This window comes from Cladophialophora carrionii, assembly GCF_000365165.1.
Source record: "Cladophialophora carrionii CBS 160.54 unplaced genomic scaffold supercont1.3, whole genome shotgun sequence".
NCBI lineage: Eukaryota > Fungi > Ascomycota > Eurotiomycetes > Chaetothyriales > Herpotrichiellaceae > Cladophialophora > Cladophialophora carrionii.
In genome coordinates this window covers 718,009-743,045 of record NW_008481828.1, presented here as the reverse complement: position 1 = coordinate 743,045, position 25,037 = coordinate 718,009, and the positions used below count along the sequence as shown (strand labels likewise).

Genomic DNA, 25,037 nt, shown 5'->3' with positions numbered 1-25,037 from the left:
GAATCTCTTCACGCCTCGCAGCAGTATCCATGCTCTCAATCTGGATTACTCTGCTGCTGCCTCGGGAAACCAACTTGTCCATACCAGCAGTTCTCCTAATAAGAACCTCAGCAAGCGCTCCCAGCAGGACTCATTCGCTTGTCTTTGTAACGCCAACTGCTCATATTCCAGGTGCCGTCGCCGTCGGTATTCTGACACTTTCTGCCGCGCTGTCTGGAATGATTCCGCCATGACCTCGACACTCCGTCGGTATGCTCCTAGGGCCTCGTGCACGGCACTGATCGCCGCCGTCGGCGCGGCGAGGTCGACCTCCGGCATAGATCCCAGATTGACCATGTTCTGAAACCAATTTGCCGATGCTGCGAGGATTTCCAAGTCTTGCATCAACCCCGTGTGTTCGCTCTGGATGTCATCCAAGGTCTTTTCCATCAGTTCCAGTGTCAAGGACGAAACGTTGGGCAACCTTGCAAGCTGGTCTGCCTTTGATTTCAAGGTGGTAGCGCGGTATTCGGCTCTTGCACAGTATTGTCGAAGTATCCCTGCCGTCCTCTGTAGCCTCGCCGCCTTGTAGGTCAGGGTGGAGGGCCGGTCGGTCGGTAGAGGTTGAGGCTGACTTGCCCTCGTGCTGGTTGCAGTCGGTTCAGTGCTGTTATACCGTTTGACCCGCTTGTGCCCTGCACTTACAACCTTCATAGCCTCTGCATGTGTGTCGCCGATGGTGGCCATCTGGAAAGGATGGTCGGTGAAAGAGTAACCGTGTTCCGCGCCGTTAGCATCCGAGCTCGTCATCGCTGGTGGAGAGGCTGAGCAAGGAGCAGGAAAGCGTCGGGAGTTAGGACTGGCGAAGAATGCGCCGAGCGGACCAGGAGTAGTAAAAGCGGCGGTAGAGACAAGATGCTAAAGAGTGATTTGATATGGTTACTCACTGCTGAATACAGGGGTATGCATGTGAAAGAGACAAGCAACAAGGAACGTGCAGAATTGAAGGCTATTGCGGTCGATTTCTGGGTAACGGCTGCCGCAGTCCATGCTGAAAGGGCCATTGACACTGAAGCAGGAGCGAATGCCATGTCGAAGGGTATCAATGCAATGTACCACCCGGCATGGAGGCAATGAGAATCTCAGGAAGGGTTTCCTTACCATCAAGGATCATCTCCATATCCCATGCCCCTGTGTCTCACGGTCCATCCCACGGACTTCTGTCGTGGTACCCCTTCCCTCTTTGATAACCCACCTTCCCACTCCCCAATAGACCCATGATCTCTGCGTGAATTACTCAGTCATTCCCCAAGCCCACACGCACTCCTCGCCGACCTCTACCCCGGCGCCGCCGCCATGTTTGCCAGCTGCAACAATCCACAAAGCTCAGGCACGTTGACGGCACGTTGCAACGCAACAACTGCTTCATCGTACCAATCGGGCTTCCGTCCTCCAAGCACGCTTCCATACCGATTCTCCAACCTGGCTAGCAAGATCTCAGCCTCGGCTTTGATCGTGCTGAAATCGGCGACAAGCTAACGACTGACGGCCAACAGCGTCATCGCCGTCTCCAACACCTGGTGGCCCGTCAGGCCGCGTGCAGGTTGCATCACCCGCGTAGAAAGATCCTCCCATTGTACTCGGTATGTCGACAATCGAGTCCCACAGCAGTCATACCTGGCTCGTAGGGCGATTGTCTCTGCGTGCAATTGTGCTTCGCCAGCCTAGGAGACCGCAGCGGCTGCTCTGGGTGATGCTCCTACTGGGTCCTTCTGCCCTAGTTCAGTGCCGAGTGGGACGGATCAAGGATGATGATCCCTGCATCTGCAACACTCACCCGGTCACCTCGACCTCGCTGTTCGCTTGTATGCTGCGCGTTGTGACTTCGAGGCTCTGAGCTGGGTTGAGTCATTCGTATTACAGCTCGTGTTTGGAGTTTGAGGACGTGTTGATACTGGCGGTGTCGTTATTAGATCTCGTTTCAGGCTTCGTACTTGTTGACAGCGGTTTGGGGCGCGTTTCCTGCAATCGGAACCTGGACTTCTCAAGCACGAATATGGTTGCCTGTCTGTCTTTATGCTGAGAAATTGGAAGAAATGTGCTAGACTTTACTGCCACGGCGACACCTGTCTCAGACAAGGGCTGCATGGAGTGATGGGACATGGACAAAGGAAGACAACACAAGCAACACACTGGCCTGGCAGCCTATTTCGTAATTCCCGACTCCCACTTCGGCAACTTGCTGCAGATAGTTGGCTTGCCGGGCTCGCAGCGCATTCCGAGTCGCATTCCCAGTCCCTGCCACCAGGCCTAGGATCCAGCGACGTACTGTATCGTGCACCAGTTGTTGCAGCCAGGGGCTCTCGCTGCGGTCCGGCTCGGCTCGCCACTATCATGACCAGTGGTGTCCTGCTGGGATTTATCGCTCGAATCAACTCCGAGTTATCTTCTTGGAGCCAGTTATTGCAGTAACAGCCATTGAAGACGTTCCTGCACTAGTAAGTGGTCGGGTATCTCAAAGGCCGCACGGGCCTTTTGATCGCCTAGTCGGTGCTGAAGGTATGGGCGAGCTGGACCGTAACCGTTGTTCAACTCACTTCCTGTTCCCAGCGCACTCCGCCAGAACTTACAGGATTACTGGCATCTCTTCGCTCGAGTACTGGGCAGATGCCCTTCTACATCGGGCTGACCATAGTCTCATACCGAGGCAGACGGTCCAATCTTGGACAAGTAAAGGGCATAACCATAGAATCAGCGTGATGCTGGGGAACACAACGGTCTTCTTGAACCTGTCATGGAAGTCCCACAGTCGCTACGGTGCCAACTGAGGTTGCTGGTCTCCTGTGGCGAGGCGCTGTGCCAGTGATCCTTCCTTACGTTGGATTTCTGCGTGCACGCACTATTGTACTCCCTTGAACCAGCCAGATCCCACTTCCTCTTGGTAGAGATCGGTCCAGCTCAGTATCGTCCTAGCACTTCGTTGATGAGCTTCTCTCCTAGAGGTGAAATTACATCTGCATGATTGAAGCCCTGAAAAATATTACGGACCTCCGTCCATTTTGTAAGCCCCATTTGTCGAATCTGAATGGCCAGCCTGCAGTGGAACCACCGACTGTCATTCTTGCTATAGTCCTCGGGTTTCTGATTCTCGTCGCGCGTATTCTGCTCGTCGGAGAGTGCTGCTCGACTTCCTGGCTGCTTTGCCTTAGGTATTGACCACTCAGTATGGGCCCCGACGAAGAGGGCCCAGACGCGAGCATTCTGGTACTTCGAGGAGTCGAGGTCGTGCTCGAGCGCTGCCCGGAGCTTCCTTAACAGGGTCGGGACAACGTCGAAGAGATCAACACCACATATCTCGACTTTGTAGCTCGTGTGATGGGTCCAGATGAACTCAGCAAGAATGAGATACTGCTGGACGTACCAGCACTGAACGTCCGAAGTGGCCCGTTTCGACTTTTCGCCGTGACAGCAAGTTTCTTCGCTGACCTGGCATACGGCGTGCAGATAATGTTTGATCATGCGTCCTTGGTGCACTGATGCTGTTGTGGACAACCACAGCATTATCAATGGCGAGACAGGCATGCCCCGGAGTCCAAAATACAACCATGTCTGTAACGTCGTCCGCCGCGAGACGAAGAAAGCCCTCAGATCCATGCCCTCCACGGATTTGTCAAGACCTTCTTCTGCTTCGGCCCGGAGAGCCCTCCATGGTGGAAGAGAGTTGAGCTCTTTGAGCCCGGAGGCCCAGATTGGTTGCATAGCCTTGGCAACCCAACCATCAGGTTCTACGTCGAATGTGAAAGGGCTCATGAAGATGGTGCACACCTGGCTCTCACTCCACAAGGCGTACTGTAGGAGGGTGTAGTCAATTGTCCCATACATTCGCTGACGCTCTTGGAAAAGGTGTTGCAGCACCTTGGCATGCGTAGCAGCGGCTGGTAAGTTCTTGTCCACGATCTCGGCTTTATGAAGCATAATGATTTGGAGAAGAAACAGATCGCTCCACCCATGCCTGTCGTTATTCAGCAGCTTCACACGGAGCTGCTGAATACTGCGAAGACGGTATCGCATGGCCAGTGAGCGTAAACCGGGACGAATAACTGCAGCGATCGTTGCTGCGCGAGCAACAAAAGCACTTGCTAGGTCCGGATGCTGCAAAGTCGAAATGCAGATGGACCAATCCAGCCGAGCGCTTGCGGAGCTGACCCAGTCTCGAGAGGGTACGTGATATTGGGCAGGTAGAGTGTAGTCTCGGTAGAATGCGATGACCTCGTTGATCTGAGGATCGATCTTGATTGCATATGCACAGAAGGGATCCGAGTTACCCGCGTGAGCCAGAAGAGGCTGCACGGAATGGCGACACGAGCCTTGAGAAACAGCTAATCGGCGGCTGTTTGCGCCGTTTCCCTCGACTGATCCGGATGAGGAAGCGTCGTCGGTGGGACGTTCAGAAAGCGGCGTCGTCTGGGGCCTACGGCTGGGAAGGCGGATTTTGTCTGCAAACGGTCCGCTAGAGACAGCGCTGATATCTCGAAGACGGTCAATCTTTTCTTTCCTTTGCCGCTTGTGGTAGTTCCGGCGTACATGCGAGAGCACCTCGGAATGGTGAGGTGAGGTTCCGGTGATGCTCAAATCAACGAACATGAATTTCTGGGCAAATGTCGACTCATGATGACCAGAAGTAGCGGCCATTTTCGGAAGAAGCAGTCGGACAGCTCCGGCTTCGACTTGGGATAGATGATGCGTGTCTATACAGCCGGACAGGCGCCGCCATTTAGATCACACATCGATGTCGACTCTTGCAGTGAGTGTCGCCAGCGGATCGGTGTCTCGTCGCGTCGCTCAATCTGCAAGGCTGCGCAGGGGCCCCATGGTGCCCATGTGGTTTGGCTTATGTGATCGACAACAGGTCAAGCTCCATCATAGGGCTGAAATACGAGTGCTCTGCTTTGTCAAAGATCGAAAGTGAACTGGTGCCACAGTAAAGTGACATCCAAGTCGCTGCTGACAGATTCGGCGTGGGAGAACTTCGGAAATACCGCGGCTGTATCGAGACGTGTATCAGCCGGTATCATCGTGCATTCATAGATCACGCAGTCACTCAACAACCTGGTAGTCCATCTTCTTGACGCCGTAGCAGAGTGCGTTGAACAAATCCGGATAGGAGACGGAGAAAGACTGCTGCACAATACAGGCTGCACATGGCCAGAGATCTTGAAACGGTTTACGCAGAACGTCGAGCTTGGGTTCGCTTCCTTGTAGAAGCCATCTAAGCCGGCATCGTGCCTTGTCCGTGCTCACACACGGCGGCACTTGAGGAGCTTCTGCATAGCTGGTCTGTTGTTACATAGCCAATCGGGAGCTATCGTCATGATGCTCCCTCCCAGGGGTATGAGTAACAAGCAGAGGACTTCCTGTGAACATGCAACCTGTTCCCACCCGCGCAGAGAACCAATCGTCAGAGGCTCGCCTCCCCGCATTTCGCCTCAGCACGGTCGTCAACATTGCAAAACAAAGTGAAACAGATGCACCACCATTTCATACCACGTCGAGCAGAAGCATGCCAGGGCCGGACTAAGAGTGCTCAGCAGCCTGGCCCTGTGCTTGTGGCTGATTCTGCCCGCCTCGTCCCCGATTCCCGCGATAGTTGTTGTACCCACCAAATCCACGGTTGTTGTAGCCGCCTCGATAGGTGCCTCCGTACTGTCTTCCGCGACCGGGTCCACCGCCCCGACCACGGCCACGATAACCCCCGTCCACATTACCCTGTCCAAAGGTTTCAATGTTCTTTTTGAACTCTTCGCTTCGGATTTGTCTTCCAATTGAGCGCCCATCACTTCCCTCGGTACGGTCCTTGGCTTCTGAGGAAATATTGTCGAAGAACGAGGTTGACTTATTGTAAGCGGGTCCTGCGGTGGGTAGGCTCTCTTTTCGGGGAGGTGACGATATTCCTGCGTCAGCAGCACTATCTTCATTGGTGGGAGGATCTTCCAGCGGTGACCCTGAAGCAATGGCCTCTTTGATCAAGTCTTCTTTGCTGAACTTTGCATTGGCGGATTCGAAGTCGAAATCAGACTTGGGGATTTCCATCTTCTTTTGACCGCTGCCACGATGGAAATTGCCTCGCCCTCCTCTGGAACCCCCTCTTCCGCCGCGCGATGTCCCATTCACCGCGGTTGCTGTTGAGATTTCGGCCACTTTCTTTGTGAGAGCGTCAACTGCAGCTGTTGCAGATGATGTCTTGTTCTGTGCCGCGGCTGCTTGAGGGTTCAGCTTCGCCATTGCAGCTGCAACCGCCTCTTTTGCCTGTCGCGCCGCTTCATCCATGGCGGCTTGCGAGGTGACAGGCTTTTGTGGTTTCGCCGCCGCACCGTTGGCTGCCGAGGCATCTGCGGCCGGAACGGGAGGTGTAAATGATTGTTGATTGACGGTCAAGGGCACTGCAGGTGTAACGCGTTTGCTTTTGGGCCCTGTCGGAGCGGTTTTGGTAGGTGCTGGGATGGCTGCGGCTGCTGCAGGTGCAGGCGCAGAAGTAGGGGCAGTTTTCGCGGCGATCTCGGCTTGTGGTGCGCGAAAGGGAACTGAGGCAGTGGCTTGAGCGTCTTTCGGGGGGGCTGGAGAAGTGGATTCTGAAGCTTTGTTGCTGCCCGGGAGTTCGGAAGTCAGGCCTGACGCAGGGAGATCAGCAGGGGTAGTTGAGGCGGGAGTTTGACGTGACGGCGGCGGTGGTTGTGGGAGATTGTTGCGCAGACCAGGAGGACCGATGGGAGGTTGAGGATGTTGGGGGAATGGGTGATGGCCAGGTCCTTGTGGAAAACCTGGGCCGCCAGGAGGACCGAAGTAACCTGGAGGCGGCGGCCCATAAGGCGGGAATCCTGGACCAGGGCCAAACCCTCCAGGAGGTGGACCATAGCCTCTACCGAATTGACCGGGAGGATAGTAGCCACCGAAAGGCGGAGGATGCGGATACTCTTGAGGAGAAAATGGACCGTCGCGTGGAGGACCCAGGGGAGGGGCGCCTGGTCGTGATGCATTCTGTATTGTTACACGATGTCAGCAAAGCTCGTCACCTGTGTTATGCATCGATGTACGTGATCAGACAAGATGAGAGGTCAGAAGGAAGGCAACGGAAATATCCACACAGCTTTGCGCTTTCAGAACAGGTCTGTGAATTTACATCCGAAATATTTCATCATTGGAACCTGGGGAGCAAGAGGGCGCAAGACGTACCAGGATAGCAGGATCGTTGGGTATGCTCTGCGGAGGAGAAGGCTGTGACGGCTCATCCTCAGCTATCTTGATGTCCTTCACGTCACTACCGCGAAAGACAATGAATCCATATTTTTGTTGTGAGGGAGGGACGAATTTCTCGACTTTGCGGTCTTCAGTGCCGAAAGAAAAGACATTTTCCAACGCGATCGTTGACTGTTCCGGGTTGATTTCGTGAAGAGTACCCACGTAGCTATATGCGCGAGTGCATTAGAGTATGTTCTTGAGCTTGAAGCGAGCCTCACCCACCGAATTTCACTTTTTGAAATGAGATTGAAACGCTGGCCGATGAGATGATCCATGTCCATAACGAGGGGAGTGGGAGGAATGCGCTGCTTTCACATGGAGAGGATGAGAGGGACTGAAGAATGTTCTGAAGGTAGGAAGTTTCGTGGAGGGAGTTGTTCCAAGAAGCTGTGGGCTGATGATAATTGACTGAACAGCAGGGTGAATTTGGGACTGCGACGAACAGATGTACATTTGCGCAAGATGTTACCGTGCTTCACCTGACCGCAGGTCTTGGCGCGACAGACGGTGAAGTGAAGTGACAGATCGGCAGTGTTGGCGGTGTTTGTAGTGTGTGCATTGTTTGCATCTTTTGCGGCAATAGCATTGAGTGTGTCGGCTCCTTGGGCCCTTGCGGTTGAGTCTTATACGTCTCTACCGTCATCAAGAATCATGGCCACTTCCCACGCGTCCGATCAAGCGGGCAACTACTTTCAAACAGAGTATGTTGCTGTGGCGATATATGTCTTGCACGAACTTGCTGATCCTCCAGCAGCACCTCTCTAGCTGAGCTTGAGCGCAAACGACAAAAGGCGGCAAATACACTTGGAGACCCGGTCAGATTTCCAAGCAAGATATTAGCAGTCGCCATCAATCACTACTTCGACCCGGCAGGTGATGTTGTGTTTGTGGCCGAAGCCGGCGGACTGGTCAGTGGCCTACGGTTGTCTAGCAATGAGTTATCTACGACACCGAGAGGGCCCCAAGCACCCCTGACCAGCTTGGCTTTCTATGCCGCGCCTACCCCTGCAGCAGCCGGCACTGCTTCATACGTGCTCAGTGGCTGCTGGGACAAGTCGATATGGAGATACTCGTTCCAAGGCAGTACTGTCATTGACCAGACTTCGTTTCCAGCTCACAGAGATTTCGTAAAGTGCCTGCTGGTAGCTCCGACCCCAGACAAACAGCAGGTCATAATATCCGGCGGAGCAGACGGTGATATTCGGTTCTGGAGCTTGGACGGCGAATCCATTGGGTCTATCAAGCCCGGCGCTCGCGGTATCGAATGTCTTGTCCTAGATCCACTGTCTTCGCCAGACTCGCCCGTGGTATTCGCATCGACCTCAAAACAAGAAATTCTCTCCTTCGCCATTCCAAGCCTATCAGAGATCACAGCGCACAAATTTGTGTTGACGCCGCCTATTCTGGCACACGCTACTAGTGTGTACAAGCTACACTTTGACGACGATGGAGACCTCTGGACAGCATCCGCGGATAAAACAGCAAAGCATCTCCTAAGGGCAGACGGTTGGAAAGTCGAAACCACATTGACCCATCCCGATTTTGTGCGGGACGTTGTCACTCAGGGAAGATATGGCTGGGTGATAACGGCGTGCAGAGACGAGAACGTCCGCGTCTGGAATACAGCGACGGGAGATCTGTATCACGTCTTCACCGGACACTATGAAGAGGTGACGGGACTTGCTCTAGTAGGTGATCTCGTCATTAGTGTGAGCATTGATGCAACCCTTCGGAGATGGAGTCTTGCGCCGGCGGATTTGAGCAAGGCGGTGGAGGAGGCAAAACATCCCAAACTCCTTGAGCAAGAGCCCGAACCCAAGATGGATCTGGGTGTGCTGACCGAGGAGGAGGAAGCTGAACTGCGTGCATTGATGGAGTCGGAAGAACAGGAGACGTTGGAGCGGATGGCCATGGATGAACAATAGCGAGTTGGGTCACGTGGCCGAAGCGGCCGCGTCACCTGCCCCCACGTGCTCGACCCCGTATTATGTAAGCAATCCATATCGCGAACTGACGGCATCTGATTGGCTGCCCGCCGCGGCTTCATCTTGATTGTCGTTTTGCCTCGTGTATTTGGCCGGTGAAAATCTCTGCGTGTAAGCGCCCCGTTATTTCAGCAATCCCATCCATCAGACTACGCCTTTTGTCCAGTCCTGCTTCGATAGTGGCCGGTGGCGCGGCCGTGATCGACCCTGCCGGCGCTTTCCGACCCCAAGCGCAAACTTCGCAGAGCCTTGCCAACCTCGACTCGATCCACTTGCCTTCGCAGCATCAGACTTTTCACCTTCGTTCTACTTAGCTGGACTTCTTCGGGAGATCGTCCGGCAAGATTTGCCTGCTACTCTTCTTCCTGCTGTGCTCATATTCCCGCCAGATCAGGACGCCCAGCGTCCGCCCGGCTACCCTTCCCAATGGGCAATAGTGAACCTCAGTTGGCGTTGCAAAATGCTTTGGCAAACAGTCCGTCTCCTTATGTGAGGCTAACCCGCGTGTTGCATCGAACGATGCTGACTTGAACAGTTGCGTGAGCACAAGGACAACCCTGTATCATGGCAGGAGTGGTCAGAAAATACGCTGGCTCTGGCAAAGCAACACCAACGTCTCATCTTTCTGAGCATCGGCTACAATGCCTGCCACTGTAAGAGAAATGTGCCATCTCTGTGCGTCCTGACTAACACGACTCCAAGGGTGCCATGTGATGGAAAGAGAGTCGTTCAGCTCTCCCGAAGTCGCCGAGATTCTCAACACCTATTTCATCCCCATCAAATTGGATCGGGAAGTGCGTCCTGATCTTGACGACATCTATATGAGCTATGTCACAGCAACGACAGGCGCGGGTGGGTGGCCTCTGAACGTCTTCCTGACGCCAGATCTCAAGCCTGTCTTTGGAGGAACCTATTGGCCTGGGCCCACGCCTACCACCAATCTCAAGCAAGCCGTACCCCATGACGAGGCTCCTGTCACGTTCATCGAGATTCTCGCCAAGATGAAGGAGGTATGGACCACTCAACGCGAGCGATGTCTCCAGTCTTCTTCAGAGATCACGGATCAGTTGCTAGCCTTTGCCGGAGAGGGCATCCATTCACATTCAGAAAGCCACGCCCCGGAGACCGAGCCATCGTCGACGGATCCGCCTGAACCTTTGGACCTGGATCTCCTAGACGAAGCACTGACCCATTTTGTGTCTCGTTATGACGCGACGCACGGCGGCTTCAGCGCGAGTGCAACAGCGCCGAAATTTCCCACGCCTTGTAATCTCACTTTTCTCCTTCGAATCGGAGCAGCGATCGCTCAGCCTTCCACACATACCCGCTTCGGCTTCTTCAGTCCCGTACCTGGGATCTTGGGCAAGGACTCGTGCCTTACAGCCGCGCGGATGTCATTACATACGCTTCTGGCCATGTCACGGTCCGGCTTGAGAGATCAGCTCGGTTACGGCTTCCACCGATACAGTGTCACGGCCGACTGGAATCTACCTCACTTCGAGAAAATGATGTGTGACAATGCTCAGCTGCTCGGTTGCTTCTGCGATGCATGGGCATTGGGTCGTGACCCGGAGATCCTGGGGACGATATATAACCTCGTCGAGTATTTTACCAACCCAAGATCGCCAATAGTAAATCCCGAAGGTGGCTGGTATTCTAGCGAGGATGCGGATTCACGGAGCTCTCTTGCACCCCTCAGCAATGGCGCCATAGCAGATGACAGGAAGGAGGGGGCATTCTACGTCTGGACACTGAAGGAGTTTCAATCGATACTGGGAGATCGAGACGCCTCGATCCTTGCTCGACACTTTGGCGTCAGGGCGGATGGTAATGTGCCTGCGCAGCATGACATGCACGACGAGTTCCTTACGCAGAATGTACTGCACATCAACGCTACACCGTCGGTGCTTGCCAAAGAATTCGGCCTCGCCGAGGAAGAAGTTGTTCGGGTAATCAAATCCGGTCGTGCCAAACTGGCCGAGTACCGCAAAGCGAAGCGCGAACAGCCACGAGTCGACACCAAGATCATTACGTCTTGGAATGCACTCGCCATCACGGCCCTTGCTCGTGCGGCCAATACACTGTCTTCGATTGACAGGCATCGAGCACAACGATGTCAGGAAGCTGCAGAGAAAGCAGCAGCATTCATCCGGAGGGAAATGTACAATGAGAGCACAGGCCAACTATGCCGGATCTCATCGGGCCCCGCCCAGGACAAAGCAAATGTCGCCTTTGTCGACGACTACGCGTACTTGACACAAGCGAACCTGGCCCTCTACGACCTCAGTCTCTCTCAACCATACCTCGACTGGGCAGCGCGGCTTCAATCCTACCTCGACGAACAGTTTATCGCCTCCACCACGGGAGGATACTTTCAATGTCCTCGACCCCGGCCCTCCTCCCCTCCTGAACAGATCATTCGCCTCAAACCCGGCACTGACACTGCTTTGCCATCGCCCAACGGGACGATCTGCACGAACCTCTTGTATCTCTCGTCGTACATCCAATCGCAATCACCCTCGCAGCAGTCGACAACCGCAGAGTCATACATCCGGCACGCCCGTGCGACACTCGATGCCTTTGCGGTCGAAATCCTCCAACACCCCTTCCTGTACGTCACTCTGCTCGGCGCGCTAGTGATGGAGCAAGTCGGCGTGAAAACGATCATCGCGCCAATGACGACGAAGGACTCTGAGCTCCGACGGCTGAAGGGCTGGGGAAGGACTGTGGTCAAAGGCATCGTATCCAAGGTCATGATCTGTTCGCAGGACGGGGTGTGTAGGGCTTTGCGGAGGGAAGATCTCGAGGACGTTGACGAGCTTGAGGAGGACAGTTCACAAGAGAAGGACAAGGCCAAGCGTGCCAGTAACGACGATGGACCTGCGATGGCGGGACCCGTCAGGGAAAGTGTCTCTGCGCCGGCTTAGGGATTCGCGTATTGGGACACTTCTTCTATACGGCGTGCAGATGGAACGGATTCGGAGTCGGAAACGCTGGAGTAGTATTTCTGTCTTGTCTTGCTGCTGAGAGGAGGGTCAGCCACGGCCGTTGGCGTCACCAATGGAGGGCTCAACGACGATTATACGATTATCAACTCTACTTCTTCGTCCCCTTCCGTCCACTCTGTCGCATGCTGTGTGCCCGTCCTGAACTCCAAGCGTTGTAGTTTTCTGCAAATTAGTAAATACAAACCAGAAAGGTAGACCCAGGGCTTGTATATTTCGGGCCACGGAATCACACGCAAAGTCTACGTGAAGAGATGTTGCGAACCCAGTGTAACATTGTCTCGATACACGACAATACGCAGGTCTATATAATGGGTAGATTTATGTGTATTCATATGTATATATATACATACGTCTGTCTAACCGGCCCACGAATTCTACCTGCATATAGAAGCGGATCGGTTCTGACTGCACCCACAGTCTCCCTGCATACAGCGCGTGGTGGTTGACCATGCCCCTAGATATAGACCATGCTCGTGAGGCATTCTATCCGGCGGAAAGCGGTTCGTCTCGTCCCTCTCAACCAGCGAGCTACAAGATCCCCCCCTCCGCGTCTACCGTCACGAGTCCGCCAGATTGTCCAGTATCAGATCGACCTCCTCGGCCGCCGTCTCGAGGATATGTTCGGGCTTGAATCGCGGCGTCCACGCGAGTTCCGCCCCAGCATGTCGTGCCGTGAACGTGCATCTGTCGCGTAATTAAAGGCGAGATGTCAGCGACCGGATGTTCAGGCCCGAAAGAGACACAAACGAAACACACGTATGAAAACATGTATGAAAACATACCTCCCTCCCAACATCAGCGCGACCAACGCCGGCGGACATCCCAGCCCCTTCCCCATCGTCGTCAATACATCCACGTTGCCCTCCGCGGGAAGTACATCCGGATGATCGACCACGCCTCTCTCGGCCAACCGGCGTGCCATTGCCCGGTACAAGTCGTCCCAAAGGATACTCCCCGAAGAAGCAAGATAGTAGCCTTGCTTGCCAGATGGGGGACTCTTCCCCGCCAAGATGGCATCCAGCAACGCGAGATACAGACTTGTATTGTCGTCGACGTGACATACGGGCCAAACCGCGGCCGAAGGCGGGTCGTTTACGGAATAAACCCTGCGCGCAGCCCTGGCGGCTTTGACGATCGCGACCGTCTGGATGGAGATGCGGTTCCCGAACCCGCGGCCACGGCCGTACACGATGCAAGGCACGAAGATGTAGCAGCGCACGCCGCGGGCCTCGGCGCGCTCGACGACCGTGGTGTTGGCGTCGATGGCCGACTGGAGAAGCGGGACGACCGGCCGCTGGGCCTTCTGCACGTCGTACAGGGCCGGGTCGTCGTCGAACAAGGGGCCCTCGGTCGGGGCGCCCGCGTGGCTGGAGAAGATCTTGGCGCCGCTGGTGTGCAGGAAGTGGACGTCGGTGACGGCGGTGCCGCTCAACTTGGCCTTGACCTCGCCGAGGGCGTCGATGAAGTGGGCTTGCGTCGTGGCCGTGAGGGCGTCGATCAGGAAGAAGACCACGCTGATGTCGTGCTCGAGGAGCGCCGCCCGCACGGCCGATGCGTCCTTGACGTCGAAGCGGAGCGGTTCGGCGCCGTACGCCTGCACGGCCGAGGCTTGCGAGTCGGTCCGGACTAGGGCGTAGAGTTTCTTGTATTTGTGTGCCGGGAGGGCGTGCGCGTCTGTATTGCCTAGCTGGGCCAGGAGACTGCCGCCGAGGTAGCCCGAGACGCCTGTGAGGAGGATCGAGTGAGACATGGCGGGCGGGCAGGTGGGAGGGGAAAGGAAGGGAGGGGTTGGTGTGGAATGGATAAGGCACGGCTGGATTGATACTACAGTTTGATATCGGAGTCACCGTATACTTCGCTGAGGGAGGACTGCTGTAAAACGATCTATATTTCACTATTTCACTATTATTCATGGGAAGATGAGGGCGTTGTTGGGGTCACAGTTGGAGACACGTGGATTTGTAAAGGACGGAGGAACGACATTCCATGCCTAGGTACGGAGTACTTTTCTGTGGTGGGGTCGGTCTCTTGGTGTGTGTAGTACCAGAAAAGCAAGTAACCCTTCAAAATGACCCTGTCTCGTGAGTGAAACGAGGGTTGAATCCGCAGACTATTTACCAGTGCGCTGCTTCTTTGCTGGGACGTTCCCCTTTCCATTATCACTATCCTTGGCCGCATCACCTCTGTCCTGTTGCTCTTGGCTCCGTGGTCTCTTGCGGGACTTACCTGTAGGTTTGGTCTCCATGGGAGCCTTTGGAGGATTTAAAATCAGTCTTCTGGGGTTTACTATCGTGGGAGCATGCAGAATCAGTCTCCTGGGAGTCAATGGGGTGGGTCGATCCTCTGGCCCTTGCAATTGTGCTGGCGAACTCGTCCTTCCCTTGTCCTCACCGCGATTTTGATCTTCTCCAGTGGCTTTATCATTGATTTGTGCATCTTCGCCGCAGCTCTTTGAAATCTTGCCTGTCGTGATATTGATGCTCAGAATTAAGCGAGGCCTCCTTGTCGCTTGATACTCGTCCTTGCTGGTACTGCTCGAATACTCACCGTCGGCTTGGGTCTTTTTGGCATCATCGAGCTCCTCTCTTTTCCGCTCGGCGGTAGATGATCTGGTCACTCTTTCCGAGAGCACACTGACTGCCGGCTTCTGCTGTGCACGTGTGGGCCGGGCTCGCTGTGTACGCTCTGTCGGACGACCTCCAGATGTATCGACTTTGGCAGTGGTCGCTGGTGAAGCCGTCTTCGACCCTCCCTTGCCCGTACGTGGTCCCGCTCGTGTTCTTGAGGCAGGAGTAAGAACGTCGCCGTCTCCCCTTGGCGGCGTTGCAGGAGGGAGATGCTGTCCAAGAGGCGAAAGGTACTGGTCAGTAGGCTGCACATGCTCGCCATCCAGAGGCATACCAATAATCTCGGCGGCATTGATATCGCGCAGAATAGCGCGAAGACGGGCTTGGGCGCCAGAGCGCTCTATTTCTGTTGAGGGCGACGTGTGCTGCTCTAGACTGAGTAGCAAGCCTTGTTGAGGATGTGTCTGGTTTCTGCTTGCATTAGCATCGTGACCGTCCGTTACAGGTGCTAAAACATGGTCATCCGCTGGAAGAGAGGCCCCAACGCTGGAATCATTCTGAAAGTGGTTTCCCTGGTTCGTGGTACCTGTTTCTTCTGTGAACTCCAAATCAACAGTCAAGGAGGCTGCTTGAGGTACTTGACCACTGATGCTCAGGAGATTGTGCGCGGCCTCCATTCGACTCCTCTCTTCTTGCGCTACATTGTCTGCCTTCCGACGGATTGGGCCTACGGGCTGGATTTGACCGTCACCCTCGGCTGGTCGCATTTGAGCTTCGGTAAAATTATAAATCTGATGACGTCTGTAGGGGTTTATGTCAACGTATGTTAGCGCTATGGCCCTCATGAGCTGGCAAGGTACACGAATGCCCGTTTGAGTCAACAAATCATTTTGGATGCGGTCCCTGGTGTCAATTGCGTCGGGCATCGACTGGGCGTCCAGCAGATATAGACACCGGCGGTAAAGCCATCCGGGTATGCCCATGCCTGGAGCCGTGGCGGCAGTGGCCCACGTATTGTCCAGGGCATCGAGGAGATTATCGTCCATTCTGCGGACTGTCTGGCCGTCAAGATAATGACAGCTGCTGTTGAGGAGCACTTCGGTGTGGCTGATCCCTGTATACAAACAAGGGTAGCAAGAGATATTCGGAAAGGCAGGAAAATTGTCAGAAACGAACTTCAAAGAGGCCATGAGTAAAAGGCTGCTATATATTCACTCGCAGGCTGACTGTATCTATGAAGTGTCGGCCTGTGTGGTGTAGTGGTCCAGTGCATTGTGTCGAGGCTCCCATATCAATGGCAATAACGGTATGTTTCTTTGTTCTGCATGAAGCCACATTGTGTACACAACAATGGATCGAACCTAAATTAGCTAGTGGTTGCTAGATTAGCGGGAGATTCTTTGTCTGTAATCGTCCAATTCTTGTTCCCGCTGGACACGCAACAGCAACCCGCTTCACGGGTACCGATCAGTTTTGGTTTCGACAAGAGAGTCTTGTATGCATTGAAGCATGAAGCGAACGGGATATTGTCTTGTGTCTTTTCGAAGTGGGGGCTCGCTTCCGCTGGACATGGCGTCAGCGGTGCCAGTCTGCCCGACATAAGCGTCAGTGCAATTTCATCTTGTTTAGCTACTGGATCAGTAGTACTCCTCTGCGCGCCTGGTAGTATCAGTTGGTCTTTGGAAGGAGAAAAGCCGTCGGGAAAAGGTTTTGGTTCGATCCTCGGTCGCTTGGAGCAGCGGCCAGCGCATTCCGGGCGTCCGCCACGGGCCACATAAGAGCCCGGAATGGTTGTAGAAAGAGCCAGGTCATCTTCGAATACTCTTCAAGGCCCTGCAAAGGGCTGATCATGGCCAGGCAGTGCTAAGCCTCCTATCCGAAAATAATTGAGACCCCAGGTCATGGCCAATTCCTCTAGACATGTCTCCAGGTTGTGTTTGATGTCGACCAAATGGTCGGACGGATCCAGTATTACCGGTCTCATGTCTGGTCGAAGGACTTTGACATCGTAGAATTCAAGCAAGCTTCGTACTAAGTCAGCTGTTTCTTGGGTATCAGGGCATAGACCTTTAGCCATGAGAGGAGGACACGACCCACGGTGGAATTGGAGCTGTTTGAACTCGAGCACCGTTCTTGGGTAGTCGCGATGGACCTCCCACAGTTCCTCGTCCCTCATATGCATGGTGGGATCTTTATCGTCTCTTGTGGGGATGGCGCCTTTTCTTTCGAGCAGTCGCTTTTTCTGTGCTTCGACAATCGCTCTGGCTCGAGGAGTAGGCGCGAGTATAGGTGCAACAGTATGATAAGGTCGCCATATCAGACCATTCTTGGTTCTAGCTTCCTGGTTTTTCAGCCTGTCTTCGATAATGGCGAGACGAAATCCAAGACCGAGCGTAGAACGGTTCCCCTCCCGGGTGATGAGCTCGTTCTGGAGGATCTGGAAAATGTTCAGACCGAATCCAGCCGTTTCCATCGCCATTGTGCAGCGAGCTTGACAGATGCGAAACAAAGGAAAATCCACAAGAGACAAGAATCGAACGGCTGCACGTGGAAGGTCAATGGAGCAAGAACGGGATGTCAGAGGGAAGTGAAATAGCGGCACGGATCGTAGTCGACGAGTCACAGCATTGGCACACGTCATCGACACCAAGTATCTCGTATCTCGTATCGCGATCTCATGGAAATCATCATCGCCTCATCATCCGATAAGGGAGCCTCTTTTAATTCCTAGCTCCCCGGTGAGTGAACGGGATCTTTTCAGGGTATTGTATCAATAAGGCAGGCCATCATCCTTCAGCCTCTCAGACCCTCCGGTGTGTCTTGCTGGGCATTCCATCTGCCTTTGATGAATGCATCCAGTTGCCCGATCTCCTCCCACACTTGCCAGACGCGAGGGAATTCTCCTCGTACGTCGACCCCGAACCTCAATGCTCCATCAACCGCCGGTGCAAGAGCGCAGTCTGCCACGGTGACTGAGTCTCCGACGCTATACTTTCCGCCATAAGCCTTGACAAGTTCCTCGTACGCACGGAACCCCAAGCACATGAAATGTTGTTGCCACTTTTGCGCCTCTATGTTGAGCGGTTTGATGTAATTCAGGACTCGCAGGTTCGTGACGGGTTGAATATCGCTGGCTACGATGTTCACCAGCTCCCTGACCCTCGCTCTGTCCACGGGATTGTCTTTGCCCGGCAGCAGCTTCACTCCGTTCCCCTCTTCGACTTCTTCGAGGAATTCCAAGATTGCAACGGACTGTCGGATCCTCGTGATCTCCTTGTCTGTCTGTCGATCGCTGACGACCAGGGTAGGCACCGAGTCGCTCGGATTCAGGCTGTGGTACTCCGTGCTATGCTGCTCGCCTTTGACCAAATGAACGTACTTGTACTCCAGCGGGATATCCTTCAGGTGAGCGGCAATCCGAATTCGGGCTGAACAGGAGCTACGAAAGTAGCTAAACAAGGTATACTTGTACTTGAGCTTGTCAGACATCATAACAGAGCTCGTCAGACTCCGGAAACTGCCCCAGTCGTGCCAAATTCTGGGGAATCCGCCTTAACCGTCCACGCCCTCGTCTCTGCCCGGGGTATGCGCTGATCCAGAGGGGATGGTCTAAACTAGCGAAAAGCTAGCAGGATCTGGGGTCGTGCGTGCAGATGAGATATGCAAGTGGCACCCAAACCGCGCTATGTCGTCGCTGGTCCTTGTCCAAAAGACCCTTCTTGCAGCGGTGGTGCTTCGGCCTCCACAATTTCCAAGGTCCTGACCAGGCTCTTAAATGTTTTACCGGCGTTGCCAGGCCAATTCCAAGGAATCTAGCTTCAAATTGATCACTGAGCTCAGCCCCTCAGAGCATGTAATCCTTCTCACCGAAAATTGCCAATGTTGAGAACAATCGCAGACTCTTCTGGTTGAGGTCCAGCTGACTCTTTTCTCCTCTTATAACTCGTACCTCGCCCAGTATCCAGCGCGGAAACCCCGCAAATGCGAGCGGAGCTCATTCCGAACGCTCTCAGTGTGACATTCGGCGCTGTACATTAGTTCCGGCCGAAATCGGGATGAAGATTCGATACTGTCACAGTGCTGCTGTTCTTGCAGGTCTTCGTGAATGAGCCATAGCCTGCAGAGAAGCAGCCGCAACTGTGACGTGGTCACGCGAGGCTGCAGGCTCGCTGGGACGAGGCTCCCTCGGTGGAACTCCGGTAAATAATGAGTTTTGTGGGGGAGGGGCTTTGAACTTTTGGAGACGCGATGAAGCATTGACTACCTTCAGAACGACGAACGTAAGACAGATCCCGCGGCTACCGCGCGCTCTCTCTCATTCTCTCTTCTACCAGTCCTCCCGACAAGCTCGATCTACCTCCGCTGTCACAACATGGCGAACAAGGCGATCCGGATAGGCTTCGTCCCGGAACACTATCTCCTCCCTCTCCATCTCTGCACAAAGCACTCCCTCTTCCCTTCGAATCTGCAGATATCGCTCGTCCCATTCCCGTCCGGCACCGGACATATGATTACCTCCCTCCGTTCCAAGGAGATCGACCTTGCCATCGGGTTGACGGAAGGCTGGGTGGCCGGCTTACTGAACCCAGACAACTACGAGAAGTCCGCACGGGAGAAAGGGTACTCGATCGTGGGTTCGTGGGTGTCGACACCTTTACGATGGGCGATAGTCACAGGCCGGAACAGAGATGACATCACTACCGTGGATGATCTAAAACAACACAGACGCGTTGGTGTCAGTCGACTCGGAAGCGGAAGCCACATCATGGCATTCGTCCTTGCGCAGCAAGAAGGCTGGCTCCATCAAACAAAAGATCAAAAGTCTGAGGGGTTGACGCTGGTTCCGTTGGGGCCGTTCAAGGATTTAAGAGACGGCGTGACCGGTTCCTCGGCGGATTTCTTCATGTGGGAGCATTTCACTACAAAGCCCTGGTTTCACGGTGAAGGCACGGAGCTGAAGAAGATTGGAGAGATCTATACGCCGTGGCCGAGCTGGCATGTTGCTGCTTCCACGGAAACGTTTCCAGCACCAGACAGGGATGAGACATTGAAAGCGGTCTTTGAGGCCTTCGACAAAGGCATTAAGGCCTTTAATGATGATACGGACTCGGCGATTCGGATGTTGGGGACGGGTGAGGCACACTGTCATTACAGTGAAGAGGATGGAAAGGAGTGGTTGAAGGGCGTCAAGTTTGTGGAAGGCACAAGAGGGGTGGATGAAGGTGTCATGAAGGGCGTGGTTGGAGTATTGAAGACAGCCGATGTGATTGGGACAGACGTGCAGGTTCAACCGGGAGATGGAGTCATTGGGATTGCAAGATGAGAGCTGGTTCAGTGGGGGCTTCTTTCAGAAATATGTATGAACTACATAGAAGTACTTGGTTTGCTTCTCACCGGAAGAGCAGATCGACCAATCATCATACTCACACGAGACTCGCGCGAGAGTGCTGTACCCATATCTCGACCACGCAACGCTGTACCGTACCTCTAATGGACACGAACGAGAACATTTTGTCACTTCCGTCTCATGTGGTGGTCAGACGTTCAGAACAAAACCACGAGAAGGACCCGCTCTACCTGACGTTTTGACATGGCATGATGTTAACAGACACATCAGGCGTATCAGTGGATGCGCAATATGGTCGATACGCAGAGATTCTCGATCTGAGGAAGAAAGAAACCCCAGATGGAAGTCTGTCGCACTGGTGAGCGAACGTTGAGAGGACCGTGCCTCGTTAGTCAGCCGATGTCATCGGGCAAGATCTCAGCCCTGCGCCTGTCAGACACAGACATTTTCTCTCTCAGACTCATTTGGCCCTTGGCTCTCCCCAAGCCCTAAGCGTCCGCTCTGGCTGGGCGCCGACTCACAGTTCCAGTGGTGTCGCGGCAAGTCTAGGCTGCCCAGGTGTCATCCGCGGGATTTCAGGCTTGGTCGCCACCCCCTGCTACCCTCCCTACAAGCAAGCTGAGCAAGCCCGTCGAGTAGTGTTTACGAACGCTGATCTGGGCGTGAAGCAGCGTCCACGTCCAAGTTGAAGCAGCTGCAAGGTCAAAAGAAAACGCAGGCTTCTTCCTACGGCTCTGCACTCTCACCCTCACCCTCACCCTCACCCTCACCCTCACCCTCACCCTCACCCTCGACTCACTTCGATTTCTCTTCTGTGCTCGTCGCAGAAGAAGGAACTTCTAGCCCAGTGTTCCGTATTCCCTCGAACAGCAATTGCCCTTTAAGACGGGGCCGTCTGCTTCTTCCACTCTTCCGCGAGTTGCTAAACTCTGCCCTCGACACTCTCCCGCTGTGATTCGTCCTCTGCCTCCTGCTCAAAACTCATCCTCTCCTCTCTGAATCTCCCACCCCGTTTTTCTAACATCTCACCTCACGTCCTAATCGAGCCATTTGCAATAGTGGTCCTCGTTCCAGCAACACGTACGCTTCCTTCTGCCACCAATCTCGACCCTTGCCTGGGCCCGTCATCCTCTGCTCGCGTCTGTGCTGCCATTCCTGTTCGCCTCCACCGACGCCGTCACACCGCATACCCGCACCGTGGTTCAGCGGTGCACACGCAAGCACACAACCATCTCACTTGAGCTAGGCCGGGCCATCACTTTGCCGCACACATCAACCCGCACTCACTCCTCTCTCATTCTCCTCTTGCGTCGCGCCATGGCGGCGCTCAATCGCAGCGCTCCGTAGAGGACGACTAGAATCGTCTGGCCGACCCCGGCTGATCCAGTCAAGATGACTCCGCGGTCGACTGCTAGTAATATTCCTTCCCCCAGCGTTGGTCAACCGACACCCCCGGCTGCACCGTCCACCACCTCTGCCGCAGCAACTGCCACCACGAATGACTCTGACACTGACACTCACCCCGAAGAACGACCAACTCATACTTCGGAGATCGGAACGCTGAAAAAGCTTCCCAATCATGGCACTGCCTGGTTAGGGAGCTCTTCCGGCGTCTACTTCGTCAACACTGTTCGACGCGCCTTTTCCGCCGCTTTCGCTTCCAATCTGGGCGGTCCTAATGCTGTACCAGCCAGCGAGGACATCCTGACGGGAGAAGATGCGGACGGTCGTTCATACAACGGCCCGCTTCATGATGGACCCAGCACCACCGACCTATTCCCGCAAAATCTCGCAGCCGCGCTGGGGAAACCGCCAGATCGAAAGATCGCGATAGAACTCGTCACGTCGTTCTTCACAACGTGGCACCCGCTATTTCCGTTTCTCCACGGCCCCAGTTTCATCAAGGACATGGAGTCAATATACTCGGGTCCACGCCAACGGCGACCTTCAAAGACGACTAAAGACAGTCCCGCACCCATAGACGTCCGCAAGCTTGTGACCTTCCAATTGATCATCAATATCGCAGCGCTGGACCGGAACGATCTTTCTCTACCTGTTGAATCGCGCATCAAATCCGCTGCGGATGTGTGTCGAGTCGCTGGATGTCTGGCTCTCAACCACGACCTATCCACCATTCAAGCTATTCTTGCTGCCGAACTCTACCTCACTGCCACACTTGCCATTCGACAAGCCAGTACCCTTGCAGGAATCATCATCAAGTTGATCTATCATGCCGGTCTCCATCGCTGCCCTCTGCGGTACGCGCAGCTTTCGCTTGAAGATTGCGAGATTCGCAAACGAATATTCTGGTCAGCGTACGCTCTCGATCGGCACTGCAATCTCAGTCTTGGTGACCCCAATGTTATTCAGGACGACGATATCGACGTGTGCCTGTCTGGACCCGAACTACACAAGGCCGGGGCTCATCTAGCACCTCCGGGCCCGGATACGGATATGGGGATGCATATGCCACCTCCACGGACATTGAACGATGACCCTCGTGTGGCGCAGTCCAACAACGACGGCCCAGAAGCTCGAGAAAAACGACTCCGAGAAGCTGCTTTGACAGCCTATGTGCAGTGGGGAAAACTGACAGGCCAGATAATTGAAGTGTTTCACAAAAGTATAAATCACAGATTTCCCAAGCATGAACAGATTCTTCGCTTGACCAGCGACATCGAGACATGGTGGAATGACCTCCCCGGTAATCTGAGTGGTGAATATGAGGCAGGACCTCAGAGCGACACACACGAGAACAGCGAAAATAACGCTGCATCGACTGCCAACGGCCATAACTCAAGACCGACCGTGGATCACTCTTCATCCGGACCTCCCCAGCAACATCTCGCCAGTTTCTTCAAGATTCTCTACCACCGGCTACTTTTACTCGTCAATCGCCCGCGCCTCTCCCTAGACCAGTCGACCCCCGAGTTCCAACATGGCCTCCAGGTCTGCATTCGCGCCTCCAGGGGCATCATCGCTGGCCTCAAGGCGCACAGAAAGCATGGCCAATCCATGTTTCTTCCCGGCCTGTTATCAGCAGCGTGGATGTCTGGCCTCATCATCGCATTTGCATGTCAATTGGGCAAATATGCAAAGGCCCGCGCACTCAGCGACATGCAAACTTGTCTTACCTTGCTTGAAAGCATGAACATAAGGTGGTATACGGTTCAGAACTGCCACAAAGTGTTGGGCCTATTGATTGCCAGCATTCAATCACGGAAAGCATCGATAAATGGCTTTCTAACCATGCCGAAACCCGAGAATATTCAATCACCACAGAGTATGCCGAATGACCTGGACCAGCCCTCACGGAAACGACAACGCACGGCAAGCAACAACGAAGAGGGTGCTCTAGGGAATAGCCCAAGAAAATCATCCATTGCCGATTCGACCGCAAGCTCGCCCATTCAAGGCCACAACTCCGTCACTGGAAATTCGAACTCGCACTCTCGAGGCTTGAAACACAAATCTTCCACCCCCACCAGCACCAATACCTGGACGCCTCAAACCACCAATTTCGACCCCTCCAACCCTTCAGCCCTCACCAATCCCCACGGCACACTCGGCGCCTTCGATTTCTCAAACTGGGACCGTGGTCAGCCCACCACACAACCCCAATTTCACCCGGGCATCGGCTCGGCCGTGTATGCAACACCTCAAGACCTCGCATTCGCACAGTCAACCATGAATGTGAACCTACCAGGCATGCCGAGTCCTTCTGGCCCACCTGGACTCGGAAGTGGTGGCGGTAATGGCGGTACGGGTGGGATGAGCGAGTACAGTGATCCGATGTTTTGGGGCAACATGGATTATAATGTGGCGGATATCTTTGGGAGTGCGACTTGGGAGAATATGACGGGACCTTTTGCACCCGGGGGCGGGGTCAACGGTGGGTGGGAGATGTAAGAATGAGAAGGTTGAAGCCCATCGCCACGGGCAATGGATGACCCCTCTCAAGGGCCCAGTACGGGGTCTTAGGCACTGTGCTTCGGTGATCTGTCACAGTACAGTAGGGTGTTCGACCCAACCAGGCGTGCTCAGCGCCGAGCCCAGGCGAAATGAAAGGAATTTGTGCCTCGGTTGAACGTTCACCCACCCAGGCTTGGTATATGTGCACAGGCTACACGTCTGCACAGAACATTGCCTTTCAGTGCGAGCAGAGACGTGTTGGCACACATCGAGCTCAACAAGTTCTGTCGAGGATTGATAGATCATTGTCTGTCATGGCCAATTCCACGTCTCTCCGCGATGCTGCCATCCGTCACGGAGCGTCTTGAGTTACGATTTTGATCGAACATGGTCGTCACAATCACGCCGAATACGGTGAGATCCGACGCGAGCCGGCTTGACTCATTCGAGGAGTCGACGATCCTTCACAACGCTTGAGAATGTATTTTTCTCCCGAACCGGGAAACAACGGCCAGTGGGCAAGGACATACAATCTAGGTCACGCAGGAGGCTGAGATCGATCGAGTCGGTCGCAAGACGACAGGATTGGATTCGAGATGAGCTTCTCGGACGTTGGGCTGATACAATGACGGTAGTCAAGAAGCTTTGGACAGTAGCAGGGACTCCAGTCCCATAATGCTACAGACACAACTCTCGCATGCTTCGGGAGTATCCAGTGGGTTTGGAGCAAACAGGGCTCCACGTTGGCGTCGGTGTCGATGTACGAGGACGTGTGACAGGATGTGGCATTGTTTGACTCCACGTTGGAGTTGGTGTATATGCGTGAGAATGTGAGAGCAGAGAGGATGTGACATTGTTTCAGGCACAAAAGCTACTCAGTTTCAATCCAGTTCGGTGTTGGGAGATCGAAGACAGGATATCGGGTATCGGATATTGGATATTG

The 25,037-nt window shown here is 54.4% G+C and overlaps 11 protein-coding genes across 11 annotated transcripts; 4 read left to right on the top strand and 7 right to left on the bottom strand.

The window, feature by feature from the left end:
• Positions 1 to 45: 45 nt before the first annotated feature.
• On the bottom strand, positions 46 to 789 carry G647_03651 (uncharacterized protein; the record flags this gene model as incomplete). The annotated part of the gene is made up of 1 exon (XM_008727996.1): positions 46 to 789. The coding sequence occupies one exon, from the start codon at positions 787 to 789 to the stop codon at positions 46 to 48; it is 744 nt and encodes a 247-aa protein (XP_008726218.1).
• Positions 790 to 2,937: 2,148 nt separating this feature from the next.
• On the bottom strand, positions 2,938 to 4,671 carry G647_03650 (uncharacterized protein; the record flags this gene model as incomplete). Its single annotated transcript, XM_008727995.1, has 1 exon — positions 2,938 to 4,671. One exon carries the CDS (start codon positions 4,669 to 4,671, stop codon positions 2,938 to 2,940), a length of 1,734 nt encoding a protein of 577 aa, XP_008726217.1.
• Positions 4,672 to 5,553: 882 nt separating this feature from the next.
• Positions 5,554 to 7,556, bottom strand: G647_03649 (uncharacterized protein; the record flags this gene model as incomplete). The annotated part of the gene is made up of 3 exons (XM_008727994.1): positions 5,554 to 7,014; positions 7,210 to 7,441; positions 7,498 to 7,556. 3 exons carry the CDS (start codon positions 7,554 to 7,556, stop codon positions 5,554 to 5,556), a joined length of 1,752 nt encoding a protein of 583 aa, XP_008726216.1.
• Positions 7,557 to 7,926: 370 nt separating this feature from the next.
• On the top strand, positions 7,927 to 9,200 carry G647_03648 (uncharacterized protein; the record flags this gene model as incomplete). The annotated part of the gene is made up of 2 exons (XM_008727993.1): positions 7,927 to 7,976; positions 8,030 to 9,200. 2 exons carry the CDS (start codon positions 7,927 to 7,929, stop codon positions 9,198 to 9,200), a joined length of 1,221 nt encoding a protein of 406 aa, XP_008726215.1.
• Positions 9,201 to 9,686: 486 nt separating this feature from the next.
• G647_03647 (uncharacterized protein) lies at positions 9,687 to 12,187 on the top strand (the record flags this gene model as incomplete). Its single annotated transcript, XM_008727992.1, has 3 exons — positions 9,687 to 9,749; positions 9,796 to 9,913; positions 9,963 to 12,187. 3 exons carry the CDS (start codon positions 9,687 to 9,689, stop codon positions 12,185 to 12,187), a joined length of 2,406 nt encoding a protein of 801 aa, XP_008726214.1.
• A 638-nt stretch (positions 12,188 to 12,825) lies between these two features.
• G647_03646 (uncharacterized protein) lies at positions 12,826 to 14,018 on the bottom strand (the record flags this gene model as incomplete). The annotated part of the gene is made up of 2 exons (XM_008727991.1): positions 12,826 to 12,952; positions 13,051 to 14,018. 2 exons carry the CDS (start codon positions 14,016 to 14,018, stop codon positions 12,826 to 12,828), a joined length of 1,095 nt encoding a protein of 364 aa, XP_008726213.1.
• Positions 14,019 to 14,378: 360 nt separating this feature from the next.
• Positions 14,379 to 15,881, bottom strand: G647_03645 (uncharacterized protein; the record flags this gene model as incomplete). The annotated part of the gene is made up of 1 exon (XM_008727990.1): positions 14,379 to 15,881. The coding sequence occupies one exon, from the start codon at positions 15,879 to 15,881 to the stop codon at positions 14,379 to 14,381; it is 1,503 nt and encodes a 500-aa protein (XP_008726212.1).
• A 779-nt stretch (positions 15,882 to 16,660) lies between these two features.
• Positions 16,661 to 17,314, bottom strand: G647_03644 (uncharacterized protein; the record flags this gene model as incomplete). The annotated part of the gene is made up of 1 exon (XM_008727989.1): positions 16,661 to 17,314. The coding sequence occupies one exon, from the start codon at positions 17,312 to 17,314 to the stop codon at positions 16,661 to 16,663; it is 654 nt and encodes a 217-aa protein (XP_008726211.1).
• A 314-nt stretch (positions 17,315 to 17,628) lies between these two features.
• Positions 17,629 to 18,324, bottom strand: G647_03643 (maleylacetoacetate isomerase; the record flags this gene model as incomplete). The annotated part of the gene is made up of 1 exon (XM_008727988.1): positions 17,629 to 18,324. The coding sequence occupies one exon, from the start codon at positions 18,322 to 18,324 to the stop codon at positions 17,629 to 17,631; it is 696 nt and encodes a 231-aa protein (XP_008726210.1).
• Positions 18,325 to 19,207: 883 nt separating this feature from the next.
• Positions 19,208 to 20,158, top strand: G647_03642 (uncharacterized protein; the record flags this gene model as incomplete). Its single annotated transcript, XM_008727987.1, has 1 exon — positions 19,208 to 20,158. One exon carries the CDS (start codon positions 19,208 to 19,210, stop codon positions 20,156 to 20,158), a length of 951 nt encoding a protein of 316 aa, XP_008726209.1.
• A 1,416-nt stretch (positions 20,159 to 21,574) lies between these two features.
• Positions 21,575 to 24,091, top strand: G647_03641 (uncharacterized protein; the record flags this gene model as incomplete). The annotated part of the gene is made up of 1 exon (XM_008727986.1): positions 21,575 to 24,091. One exon carries the CDS (start codon positions 21,575 to 21,577, stop codon positions 24,089 to 24,091), a length of 2,517 nt encoding a protein of 838 aa, XP_008726208.1.
• Positions 24,092 to 25,037: the final 946 nt, after the last annotated feature.